Here is a 13,403-nt window from a genome sequence, read left to right on the forward strand (position 1 = left end):
AAATGCAGGGAGATTAAATACAAGTATAAATTATCAGCCTTCGAATAACTGCACAGATATAATTGTTAATGCTACGATCTGAGACTCCAGTTATAAGCGCCGAGCAAATATACCATACGGAGCTCTTTTCTTTCTCTTCGCTTTTCTTGGGCGGCTTTTTTTTTACGTTACATATATAATATTTGGGAGGATCGATGATATGGCATTCCTTCCGAGACCGAGGCAGCCCTTTTTCAAGTTCTTCTCCCCTCATATTTCACATACAGGCAAAAATACCTACTTATATATAACGTAAGAATTGTATATGGTCCTGGGTATTTTCCATCCCTCGACCCTTCGCCCAGCTGTTCAACCGTGGTTATATATGCCTCTTTTGTAGAAGGGCATAATTTTCGCTGCAGGTCGCAAATAATATCGCACCACTTCTAGACTCCTGGTTCGGACAGGCCGGAATATTTCACATTCGGTTGTATAATTCAAAGATCATTTTTGATATCGGGAAGATATTCATTAACATATATCGTGTGACTGTGGATGGTTTTTTTTTTTTCATATAGAATTTATCTTCGCTATTTATTTATGTTTACGTTTTCCATATCTCCTTTATTATCTTTGATTTATGTGCACTTTTGCACGATCGAAAGAAATTAGCATGTAAATTTGGCTGGCACATTTGGTTAACGTATGTTCGCAATCCGCTGCCTCTGTTTTGACTCGTAGCCTCCGCGAGATCCTCCTCGAATGACGTCACGCTCATTATCCGTTATTATTTCATCGTTAAACACGTGTTCCCAAGATCTTTTTCTTTCTTTCTATTCTCAAACGACCGTCCAATTGCGCCCAATTGTTGCATTATAGTTACGTTGCTTTTCATCAAAACGTATGAGAGGCAAAAGTTTTATTATACGTTCTCGTATTTGTCGGTTATTTATTTTCTTTTTTTTGTCTATTCTGTTTTTTAATTCCGCTGCCCCACACTCGTTTACTTAGCGAGCTGAAATGCAGTTTCGTTCTTCATTTTGTCTACGTATACGTATTTCTCATTTCAAAGATACCCTCTTTCCCCTCCGGATAGAGTTTCGTATTCTTAATTAATTAAATAATCATGGTAGTGCGAGTTCTTACTATAGAAACGAAAAGACACAACAAGTTGAAACAATTATTTGTAAACTCGTCCAATTATGTACCGATGAGATAACTAATTAAATAAATTAGTCAGTTGTTTTATCTACGTGGTATAAATTTTTGGAATCCATACTTGCGTTAGACATATTGAAAATATATTCGCATATAGAAGTGAAAGAACAACTGCTGATATTGTATGATGTTCGTGTTGCGTCTGCATAAAATTATTGAAATAAATAACATTTGACCGATCGATAAGTGAGACGCGGTGTCGTTGTCATTAGTTCCTATAATTTTTTCAAACCGCAGTCCAGTTTTCAAATTTTTACTCTCGATAATAACACGCGGCTATCATTCTGACCGTGACGAACTTCACATTATAATTATGTGTGCATATTCTGCAGCCGCATAAATTCAGGTTCTTGATCATAAACAGATGTAGGTATACACGAACCCGAGCTTGGGAAGTTTTACAAAAGACATATATAGAGCAAAATAGATTTCTCCGAGGTATATATATGCGCGTTATTGCAGTGTCGATAGACATATTTTATCTATCTATTTATTTATTTATTTATTTATCTAGCTATTTTTCACCGACAATCTTGAGTGACCGTTGAAATGAGACTGTAACGTATAATGCTGAGACTGCAACCGAGCCGAGTGTTTCGGTGTTCAGTTTCTACATGGACTTGTTTTGCACGGTCTCTGAAACGTTCTCATGATTTCCGCCGTTCGTGCGATCAGCGTGATCTCTGAATATCCAATGCAAGTAAACAGCGCACGTTCCACAAGATCAGAAAATAATAAAAAACCAAAAAAAGAAAGCACGCGACAGCTTCTTCTTTGGTTTTTTTTTTTTTTTTGATACGGCTGATTGTGCGAGCTGCTTATACCGCTCGAGTCACGTGCCGTAGACGAGATGCGCCTTTTGCCTTTTGCTTTTTACCTCTTTTCTGCTTTTCTACACCGATGCAACTAGCCCGTGACCAAGCTAGATTATAACAAAAAAAATTGTAGTTTGAAAATTCGGAGAGTCGTTATTTTATCACTATTTTGTTTTTCCCTTTATCGAAGAGATGAACTATTTTCCATAAAAGAATGGATCAAAGTTTACTGTACAGCTACTTGAATTTCACTCTAATGATCACCTGCTGCTGCAGCGATCGGTTACATTCTTTGTAAAATAATGATGAATAATTGAGGTTTGGTTCTCACGTGCGGATCATTATTCTGTTGTTATTTATAATTTTTTTCTTTTTCAACTCGTTACAACCGATGCGGGAACTAGATTAGAAATATCGTAAACGTGAACCTCGAGTCACGAGCATTATAACTGGATACCTCTATAATTGAAGTTATTTACCTATTTCTATTTTTTTTTTTTTTATTCAAAATTCTTTGCAACTGAGTCGAACCTCATCTAATATTCATGTGTTCTCTCTTTAATTTTTTCCAGGCGATGGCGGATGCAGGGAAATAGCATCAACTGGGGAATCATTGAGCGCTGTTCAAGCGCGCCAAGAAGAAGCTAGGCGAAAGAGACGCAGGAAGAAACGTTCCGGCTCATCTCTTGTATCATCTTGTTTCCAAGGTATTTGTCAATTATCGGTGGACGAAAATACTACGATCTATAGAGATTTCGTTTCGATAAAATTCAAGTTTAAAATATCAAATTCTTTTTCTTTTTTTCTTTTTTTTTTTTTTTTTCAATTCAGTTCTAGCAATAATCACGATCTGCCCGCGCTGATGAAAAACTAAAGCAATAACAATTGGCTGCGGAAGAGAGAAGGAGAGAGTGAGAGAGAGTGAGATAGGGTGTGTAATTAGTTAAAAATAGAGTGCTGGGAAAATGGAGCTGAAGCGTAAGGAAAGACAGACGGGGTTGAAACGTGACTTTGGTTAAATTCCAATCATCGAAACGAAAAAAAATCAGACGTGCTCCAGGAATAGATTATAGTCTCGTTTAAGCTTAAATTGAACGCGAAGCTGGTTATGTTTATAAACACCGGAAGTGGCCTGTGATGGAAGGAAGCGGCGGTTACGTATCTCTGAATTATTATCAGTGGTAATTATATATTTTCTCCGAATTAGAGCAGCAGTTGATGCAATTCATTTGTAGTCACGAAATTTTTTGCGGTTTTTCATATCCTAAATATAATAACGTCGCACGTAACTATATCAACATACATATGTACGTTTTCTTATTATTTGTCAATTTTAATTACTCTCATACTCTGTCACGCATTCACGTGACGTTTATCGCTATAATCGCGGAAGTGGCAGAGAACAAAGACTTCACTATTGACACATATTTCTTTTTTTCTTCATTATTCTTAATACGATGTGCCTATTGTATGCAAAAATTGGTATATTTGTGAAAGCAAACGGTATAGCTTGAAACTGTGTCGATTATATTGAATAATTTTATTATCTGATTAAAGCAAAAGCTCGACGCACTTCCGTCATTCGTTTTTAATATTTATGATAACGTTCGATAAAGTTGGAAGTAAGAGAAGAAATTTAACTTATTAATACCCAAGGATAGTTTCTTTCGGTCTATTTATTCGGAATATCGATCGTGCCCCACTCATTGATCCTATATATTATTTACCAGTCTCTCCTTTGGGTTTTCCATTCGATTCGAACAATGGAACACCGAGCGAAAAGAACAGTAAACTCCAAACGGCTTGATATTATGTAAACCTTAACACATGGTACATAATGTACAGATGGGGATGTACAACGGTGTAGGTTCGTGTTTTCTTCTCGTGCATGAGCGTGTGTATGTCACTACGCCGCGGGAGGGTGCAGGCGGACATTATCGGATTTCGAGTTTGCTGCAAAGGCAGAAACGGCGTTGCTAGGCGCGAGGCACCGCACACTTTTGCCCATCCTAAAATCCTACGCTCCAATACCATCTCCTCACAATTCTCTATTGTGTGTCGCCGTCGTCGTCGACGTCGTTGGCGACTCGACGAACCGTGTGGTAGTTCCCTCTTTTACATATAGCTGTGCTTGGATACGTATTTCCCCCCCTAACTGAAGGGAGTTGCTACGTAACGTTTCACCCTTCGACCTTGACATTGACTAATAGTAGCTATACTATGTTACGTATCACGTGATGTAGGTATATAGGTGACCGTGATCAATTTAACTTCTTGAAATTACAGGGATTAATTAGACGAGTTAGCAACTACTATTATAGGTGAATAGGTACCTATATCTATGCAATGCAATTCAAAACAAACCATTGCTCTAGCTAAATGACTATGAAAATTATTCAATCATTTTATAGTCGATAACTAGACTGGTAATCAGACTAGAGTAAATATTTTTTCAACACCTCTCTTTTGTTCATTCGATGATCAATGCGTTTTCTCAATTACGACATTTATTCAAAATGTTGGAATATTTAAGGAACGACATACTACGACTGTTGACGTGTTCGACATGAATATTTTTTACACGGTTATAATCGACAACCGTGACGATATCAGTTCAGTAGCGCGTATTAATTTATCTCATTTATATCAACCCAACTATTAAACTATCGTTATCTGATTTTCATGATAGACGTTGTAAATATAGCGTAGTCGAGGACTCTGACTCATCGCTGAAAGCAGATTGAAGAAAGTTTATGGCACTGATGAGGCTTACGACCACTTATACAGTCACCAATACGGCTAGGTATAGTGATAAAACGATGGCTTATAACGAAGAAAGTACGCCTGACATCCATGTTTAGTTTATCAGCCTTATTAGATCTGCTAGGCGATAGTAATACGGAGACTTTATACCACCTACAGAATCAGAAAAGCCATGGAAAGTGTTGTATTGGCTTAGTTTGATCAGGTGGTGTAGATCTTCTGATGATCAGATTTGCTTTGCTGACTTTTTATCCTGATTTAGACTATAACTTGGAAGTACAGGAAATGAGATTTTGAAATTCTCCTATCAGCCAACTGGAAATAGTTCCTGCATCCCTCTATCTCCCAGCCCCTTATAGCAGTGTGTTCGCGAGTGTATCGAATACTCACCTACTGAGGCGCGAACTTCTAAATTTTTCATGATCGGTGTAGCTTATGTCTTCAGGAAAATAGTCAATTTCTTTAGAAAACTGCGATGGACATAATAATTGGCGTAATGACAGTACCATAGTTCTGAATGGTGATAAGCTGTAAAATAGTTTTGATGTCGATCCATTAATTTTTAACAATGGGAAAGAACAGCTTCGCTTAAAGTTCATTCAGGTCAGCGTTCTACGAAGGTGTGCGTTATAACAAAAAATGAGTGGATCATTGAAACTTCCAACTGTCATAAAAATACTAAGCAAGTGGAAAAAAAAATTGCTCCGTAGTTACTTCTATAATGACTCATTCGAGCTATATGTTGTTTTCTTTACCATTATTTCTTTTTTTATGATCCAACGGCTGTGCACATATATGCATTCCAGAAACATGCTACCATTGGATATTTGTGCGCGAGAAAATACAACAATTGAATAACAAGATCCTGATGTTTTGATTCATAACTATGATTCCGGTTTTTTCTTTTCTTTTTTTTCCGAATACGCACAACTTGGACAAACATTATCCCTATTAAAATTCATTCATATGGTTATAGTGGAAGACCATCGTTATGATTTCTAACATTTTCTAATGAAAAAAAAAAATTTTATGTTCCAGAACTGTACAAGCTCACCGGTGAAGTTCTTGGCGAAGGAGCATATGCTTCTGTACAAACGTGCGCTTCCCTGTATACCGATTTGGAATACGCAGTCAAAATCATTGATAAGATTCCAGGACATGCACGTGCCAGAGTATTCAAAGAAGTTGAAACCTTCCATCATTGTCAGGGACACGCTAATATCATTCAGCTGATCGAATTCTTTGAAGATGACGAGAGGTTCTATCTAGTATTTGAGAAAGTCAATGGAGGGCAGTTATTGAATAGAATTCAAGAGAGAATTCATTTCACGGAACGTGAGGCCAGTCAGATTGTCAAGGAAATTGCAAGCGCTTTGAATTTCCTTCACAAGAAAGGTAAGCCTATCCAAAGGCTTTGATATCATTTAGATAGATAGATCAATTTAATTAGCGGATTTGGATTTCTGAGTTCAAACTACGCGAGTGTATCTAAAAAAAAAAAACTACTCGAAATTTTGGTCCTAAAATCGAAAAAAATTCAAGGCTATAATCATGATTGACAAAAAATCAACGAAATAACATCCATTCTCTCACTTTTGGATTTCAGGAATCGCTCACAGGGATCTAAAACCTGAAAACATCTTGTGCGTGTATCCTGACAAGCTGACGCCCATAAAAGTTTGTGATTTTGATTTGGGCTCGGGAATCAAGTTCAACAATTCGCTTTCAAGCCCAATTGCTACTCCGCAATTATTGACACCAGTAGGCAGCGCAGAATTTATGGCCCCTGAAGTTGTTGAAGCATTCATTGGCGAAGTAAACTCTTATGATAAACGCTGCGACTTATGGAGTCTCGGAGTTATCATGTACATCTTACTGTGCGGCTACCCTCCATTCTATGGAAATTGTGGCACGGATTGCGGCTGGGAAAAGGGAGAAAATTGCCAATCCTGTCAGGAACTACTTTTCACCAGCATCCAAGAAGGGAGATACGAATTTCCTGACCGCGATTGGAAATGCATTTCGGAGGATGCAAAGGACTTGATTAGAGGGCTGCTGGTTAAAGAGGCTCACCAAAGACTTAGCGCCGAAAGCGTCCTTAAACATCAATGGATAAATCCAGGACCGATCGGAGAGGAAGGGGGAGACAGGTCACTCACTACTCCACAAATTATTAGGTAAGAATCCAGAAATTGTCAATTTCACAATAAATTGTCATTTTTCTTGTAATGGAATAGCTTTTTTAGTTTAAAAAACTTTTACGGTACTTTTGTCAACTTTTCTGATTTTCTTTATTTTATCTTTACAGACGGAATAATTCAGCTCGTGAATTATCAGCATTTGCAGAATCCGCTATGGCAGTGAACAGAGTTGTGCTTCAGCACTTTTCCGTAAATTTGGAAGAACTTGCAGAAAACAGGGAGCCCAGATTGTCAACATCCTCGACCGACGAGGACAATCATCCCTACGGACACATGTCGGATTCTAGCAGCGAACTTTCTGAGCCTGGAAAAAATTGCGTCACCCATTCCTCGAGTGAATTTGATACACCCCGAGCTAAGTCTTGTTCCGTTCACTCAAGCATTGACTTAAGCGACTTGAAGATTGTCGGCAGAAATCGGCTCATCGGTAAGGAGTCTTTAAATCTCTTCGGACTATCACCCCCGAGCGAGAGTAGACTTATGCAAAGAAGACTCAAAGCACGTTCTAGTCTACTCGAACGTCGCACCGATGCAATCGTCGCATCTCCAAGTGGCTGAGAGGTGAACATATTACTAATAATAATAATGATAATATCAAAGATTATTATTGCAATTGAAATATCTTTATGCATCAACTTAACAAAGATCTTTCTCTGAAAGCTATAAATTGTTAATGAAACGGTTATAACAAAATTTTGTTGTTTGAGGTTGACTTTGTGGCTATGATATTGTAAGCGACTCCCCCCGAAGCAGCGTTACATTTTTCTGCAATTTGCTTTCAATGTTGATCCATTATTTTCAAACACACCTTAACAGTACAAGTTTGTCTTTAGACCGGAGACAATAGAAAATCAAAAAAGCAATGAGGCAATTAAATCATGTGAATACTTTGACGGAAAAGACACACTGACATTCATAATTTGACAGTTCCGAGTACGTACAACATATTCAGACTTAGATTACATTATAGATCTGTGAAAATATTTCTTCGAATCCTCACTCGAATTTTGCGTTCAATTAAAAACTTGTTATTTAACCATTAACTGACTCAGAAAATTGAGTGCTCCAGGTCTGGGTGCATATAGTTTGCTCACTAGAGAGGTAAGAGGGTAGAATGTAAGATATAACGAGGGCGGAGTCGCGGTGGACGGCCATCTTTTAGGTGTCTAAGAATAATAAGATTGTAAGGTGATAAGGATACATAATTGAGAAGGAAAAAAATTGAAATTTGTACCTGTATCGTAAGCAGATAATTGAAGCAAAAAAAAAAAATAATAATAAAAAAAATATAAATAAATGAATAACAAAAACGCAACGTAGTCGAGAAAAAAAAACCTTTTGCGGCGTTCGAATCTGTTGATGATAAAATTATAGATTTAATCTATTAATTATTATGTAATTGTAGAATTTTAACGGTCGAACATCTTTCCAATGGGTTTATAACGCCACTCGTTTACACATAAATAATAAACGGGCGTTGTTCTGGGGGATCATAAAGGAATATGGATAATCGTACAATTCCCATGGAACGGCAACGCAGTCGTAAAATTGCTTGGTGCATTGTTCCACTACATTTTTTTTTATGTCGAATGTAACAGTATTGTAGTTTTGCAATCGTTGCAATTTTACTTTCTCAATTAGTTTTCTCTTCTAGTTTTTCCCACGCTAGAATTTTTCTACTTCCGAAATATGCGTTGGCCGTTTTTCAATCCTTGGGATCGTTGCGCCAGTAACATATTCCAATTTCTGGTTGGGCCTGATTTTCCGAGAGATAATTGTCTTCAAAATATAAAACAAATACGAAAAAAGAACTCACGTGTAATATTTCTGATTGAATTCTATTAATTTCTCGAAAAAATTCGCTCAAAAATTTTGTACCATTGAGAGGGTGGGAAGAAGGAGGTAACTCAGGGCAGCCACAGGCTGCACAAATCCTTGTACTGCACTTTCCAAGAATAACAAAAAGAAAAGAAAAAAAAAAAAAAAATATATAATATACATATATTAAATACCTTAATGATAACTACACTTTCATACTAGCACGAATAATCTGTACAAATATTTTCACGTCTCATGCTACACCGTATGAACTATTAATAGTTTCTCGGTTGGTTTGGTCATGGCAAATTTGCACAGTTATTTAAACAGAGAAGATAAAGGGAAACACGTGACACGAGTTGACGAATGCTGAAAAATTTCTAAGCCACATTGTCGAATTGGTTCCAACTGACTATCTTTTGTGTATACTTTGCTGTATGTGTTTTGGAAAAAGACGCGTGTTACAATCTGGCTCGGTTTTTAAATTGATCATCTTGAGTTCGGCTTGGAAATTATTCGACGAAAAATTTCAAGAAAGAGAAAGAAAAGAAAATAATACACAAAAAAACCAAAAAAAAAGTTGATAAAATAATAAATACATATTAATTAAGGTACAGAAAAGCTACGAAAGTTTGCGGGGATGTGAGAAGCAATATTTGATTTGCCCTAATTGCGAATGATTTGTCTTTGAAATCATATTTCTTTACAAAACCAAAAAAAAAAAAATTTAACCATTTTAAAACTTCTAATTGGCACAGTGTCTATTTAAATTTCAGCTTTAGTAGTACAATTGTACTATTGTAAATACTGATTGTATTGTACCATTTTATTGATTTGCTTCTGTATAATTAATTGATCATGAAGAAAAAACAACAAAAATAACGAAGAAGGAACAATTTCCGTCGCAAATTTCCTGCGATCGATATCGTTTTTACTTCTCATTCGTTTACTCGCAAAAGGCTTTGATTCGTATTGTAAACGGGAAGCTTTTTTTCTTCGGAATAGGTAGATCTATAACAAACTCGCTAATATTAAAAGCGACGTAATCAATAATGGCCATAATACCGATGTAACGTTATGAATAACGATTTTTGCGAGCGGTGAACCGGAGTGAGTGATGTCCAATAAGAAATAAAAAATAAGGAACAGGGAAACCAACAGAGAAATGAAAAGAAATTAAAAAAAAAAAAAAATTTACTACTAGTTTAAGGATCTTTCTTGTATAGTGTTATTAAGATATTTTATAATGATAAGCGCCCGCTATAATGTTTTTTCTGTGCTATGACGAAATGATTCATAATTCATGTTATTATACATACATACATTTGTTCTTCGTAGCCACATATTTATTTACATCGTTTGGAATTCAACTAGGCGCTAGTGAATATAACACTAGATCGAATATATACGTCACGTTAAAGCTTATACATCATTATATTATTATGTATAAGTTATTGTAATTCGTGAAACAAAAGTCATCATATCAAATATGTCATTTCTCGCATTTTCAACATAAAAATTATTTCATCGTAATGATAGATGTTTCGGCATTGCACAGCAGACAACGCTCAACCGGTGTATTACTCTGTCGTTTTATCAGACATTTGTGTAACTGATTGGAAAAAAAAAACTAAAAAACAAAAAAAAAAGGAGAGAGGTAGCGAAGAAGGGCAAGAAGATGTTGATAACAGTTCTTGCGTTGGATAGTTGGTTATCGACATAATCAAGGTGTGAAATTTGACTAACAAAAACTATCGGAGTAATACACAGTTTTGACAATGGAAAAACAATGGAGAGAACGTTTGAAAGGTAAATAATAGAAAAAAAAAAAAAAAAAAAATCAATAAATAAACATTTTCGTTACTTTTTTTTAAAAACGCTCCAAAGGAGCTAGAGAAGAAAAGAAAAACAAAAAAGAAAATAAAAAAAACAATAATAACATGAGGCGTCTTTTAATTGGTTGCACTTTTTTTCATTATCCCAGCACACTATTTACAATACAATATTTTTTAATTAATTTTTTTTTCTAATTTTTTTTTAAACTTTTGTTACTTCGATGTCCTGTACGTCGTATATTCACATTTACTTAGTGATTTACTTTCTCCTGACCTATAATTATCATTCCCATCTCCACTTCTTGTTACGAATTAATAATAAAAAGGAAAAAGAATTTAAAAAAATCTAAATTTATTCCCACTTACGTAGAATCCACCGGAGACTAATGAGAGAAAGAATAAATGAAGAAACGAATGAATGCTTGAATATAAAATGAATGTACTAACATAAATCGTAAACGACATGTATATAATGAACTCTTGTGCGGAGCAAGATTTTGATGGAATGATCCTCACTTCAATCGATGATTGAAAATTCCTCGATTATGAATTAACAAATGTAAAACTCACTCTTATATCGCCGATTACATAACGACTTCAGACTTTTCTACAATCACGTTTCCATCTCCATTATATTCAAACACCGTCCGTCTGAATATCCTATGAGTATAAAATTGGATAGAAAAATGACAAGAACAAAATAAGCATACACATACAAAATTAATCAGCCATAACGAGGTTCTCATCAAATCTTGAATCACGCAACTAAACTTTACTAAGATAAAAAAAAAAAGGAAAAAGTAATCTTACGGTAAATAATATGCATAGGATAGGAGCGTGTACATAACAAAGAACTATTAGTATATGACTATATCGTAGATATAGCTTACCCTAGTTTCCCCACCCCCAAAAAACCCTAATAATAATGATAACAATAATAACACAACCACAATAATATAATAATATTAATAATAATAATAATAATAATAATGCTAAAAAAGTAAAAAAAGAAAAAAAACTTTAAAATGATAAAAATATTGAAAAAAAAAAATTGCCAAAAATATAATTTTTTATTTTTCATACCCGTAGACATACGATATATTTTTGACGTCGGATGTGGAGATTCATCTGTAAATGCGACAGTTAAAATAATAGGATATTCGATTGTCGAATTTTTAGATGAAAACAATTAGTATTAGATGATGTTTTGTATTGAGGCTGCTGCTTTGCTGAAGAGACCTTTGTTAGCGAACGAGGCCTAAGGTTGGATCGAAGTGACATTTCAGTTATTGCGTGTACGAATTAGAATCTAATCGCGTGAATTTGAGATATTTTGCTTTCTTTTCATTCTTACTATGTGCGATCGGTTTTTTGTTAACATTTTATTATACCTACACACATAAAAGAGGTATATTGAAAGAAAAAGTTATAGAATTGAATAGGATCCTTTATCAGAGATGAAAAACGTTCTGTACGAATAAATATGTTTCCTTTTCTCTTTTACTCATGAAAATTATAAAATTATAAACCGGTTCGACACGAGACGAACTAAAATTTGATAACGTCGTTATAGGAAGTGAGAAGAAGCATCTATAAATAATAAAGGTACTTTGCAGGGCGCAAGTTAGCGTAGTGAAACACAAATATTGAGACTGGATTATGAACGTACAAACTTTATTATAATCTAATGATAATAAAAACTAAATTACGAGAATTTGAACATTTCTTATTTTTTTTTTAATTTTTTTCAACTCAAAAATTACATTTTGATTCCTCCGATTTATATCAAATATTGATAACAGTATCTATTCGTAAATAAATCATCCCCTTCCCCCTACCCGCCCCTCCCTGCACCGGTATATACCGTGTAATAATTTGAATTGCGCAAGAAGAAAAATAATGCATATGATAAAACACCTTTAGTGAGATAATTTTCTTCCAAAAATCATAAATAAAAACTTATATAAATCAATATACCTATAACACTGTTTTTATTTTTTAAGGAAAATATAGTGTTATGAGACAGAGCGAACAAAAAAATGATGAATGAAAAACCATCTCTCGAAATTGCAAAGCAGCGACTTTTGAGAAGAACGTAAATCGTTCTTGAACGATTTTTCCGATGAAAACGGATTTTTGTTTTAATTTGTTTCTATCGTTTATGACGCAATTGAACCAAGCTATGCAACTACAAGTAAGCCGATTAAGAAATTGCGAGAAGTCAAGAAAAATTTGAAAGAACAAATGAAAATTGAAAGAGACAAAGTCATGTATTTTTACTGATTGTGAAAATGAAACTGTACATATTTTTGGCCGTTGCATTTCTTGGTTTGCCGTTTAATCGGAAATAATGACAAGTAGTATTCCAGCGCGACGAAATAAATTACATGAAGTGAAAAAGCAAAAAGAAAAAAAAATCTAACGTACATGATACGAAACATAATTACACACGTATAGCGTAAATTGCAAATAAAAATGTAATAAATTAACGATTAACAAATAATATTAATAAATATTTATTAATGTTTCAAACGTTATTAATTCATCGAGCTTTACACTTAGGAAATAAAAATATATAATATATATGTATGTATGTATATTATATATATTTAAATCTTTCTTTTTCGCCAGTTTGTACGTAGAAAGCGAAGTTTCCACTCATTCTTGATGTAAATTATGGGAAAACAGAGCAAAGAACGAAAGCAACCAAATTATAGTTGCACATCTTACTACCTACATGATTGTCAAACTCTTGATATACGATTTATACCGAC

The 13,403-nt window shown here is 34.7% G+C and overlaps 1 protein-coding gene across 5 annotated transcripts in view; it reads left to right on the forward strand.

Annotated features, from left to right (window-relative positions):
* LOC105684196 (MAP kinase-interacting serine/threonine-protein kinase 1) overlaps nt 1-10,613 on the forward strand; it is a 50,202-nt gene extending 39,589 nt beyond the window's left edge. For all 5 annotated transcript variants that reach the window (XM_012397368.4, XM_048649097.1, XM_020851293.2 and 2 more), the window contains 4 exons: nt 2,585-2,719; nt 5,814-6,170; nt 6,382-6,952; nt 7,084-10,613. In XM_012397368.4, coding sequence (XP_012252791.2) covers nt 2,585-2,719; nt 5,814-6,170; nt 6,382-6,952; nt 7,084-7,534 — 1,514 coding nt within the window. In that variant the 3' untranslated portion in view covers nt 7,535-10,613. The remainder of the gene's footprint in view (nt 1-2,584; nt 2,720-5,813; nt 6,171-6,381; nt 6,953-7,083) is intronic.
* Nucleotides 10,614-13,403: the final 2,790 nt, after the last annotated feature.

Source organism: Athalia rosae, chromosome 1 (assembly GCF_917208135.1).
Source record: "Athalia rosae chromosome 1, iyAthRosa1.1, whole genome shotgun sequence".
Lineage (NCBI taxonomy): Eukaryota > Metazoa > Arthropoda > Insecta > Hymenoptera > Athaliidae > Athalia > Athalia rosae.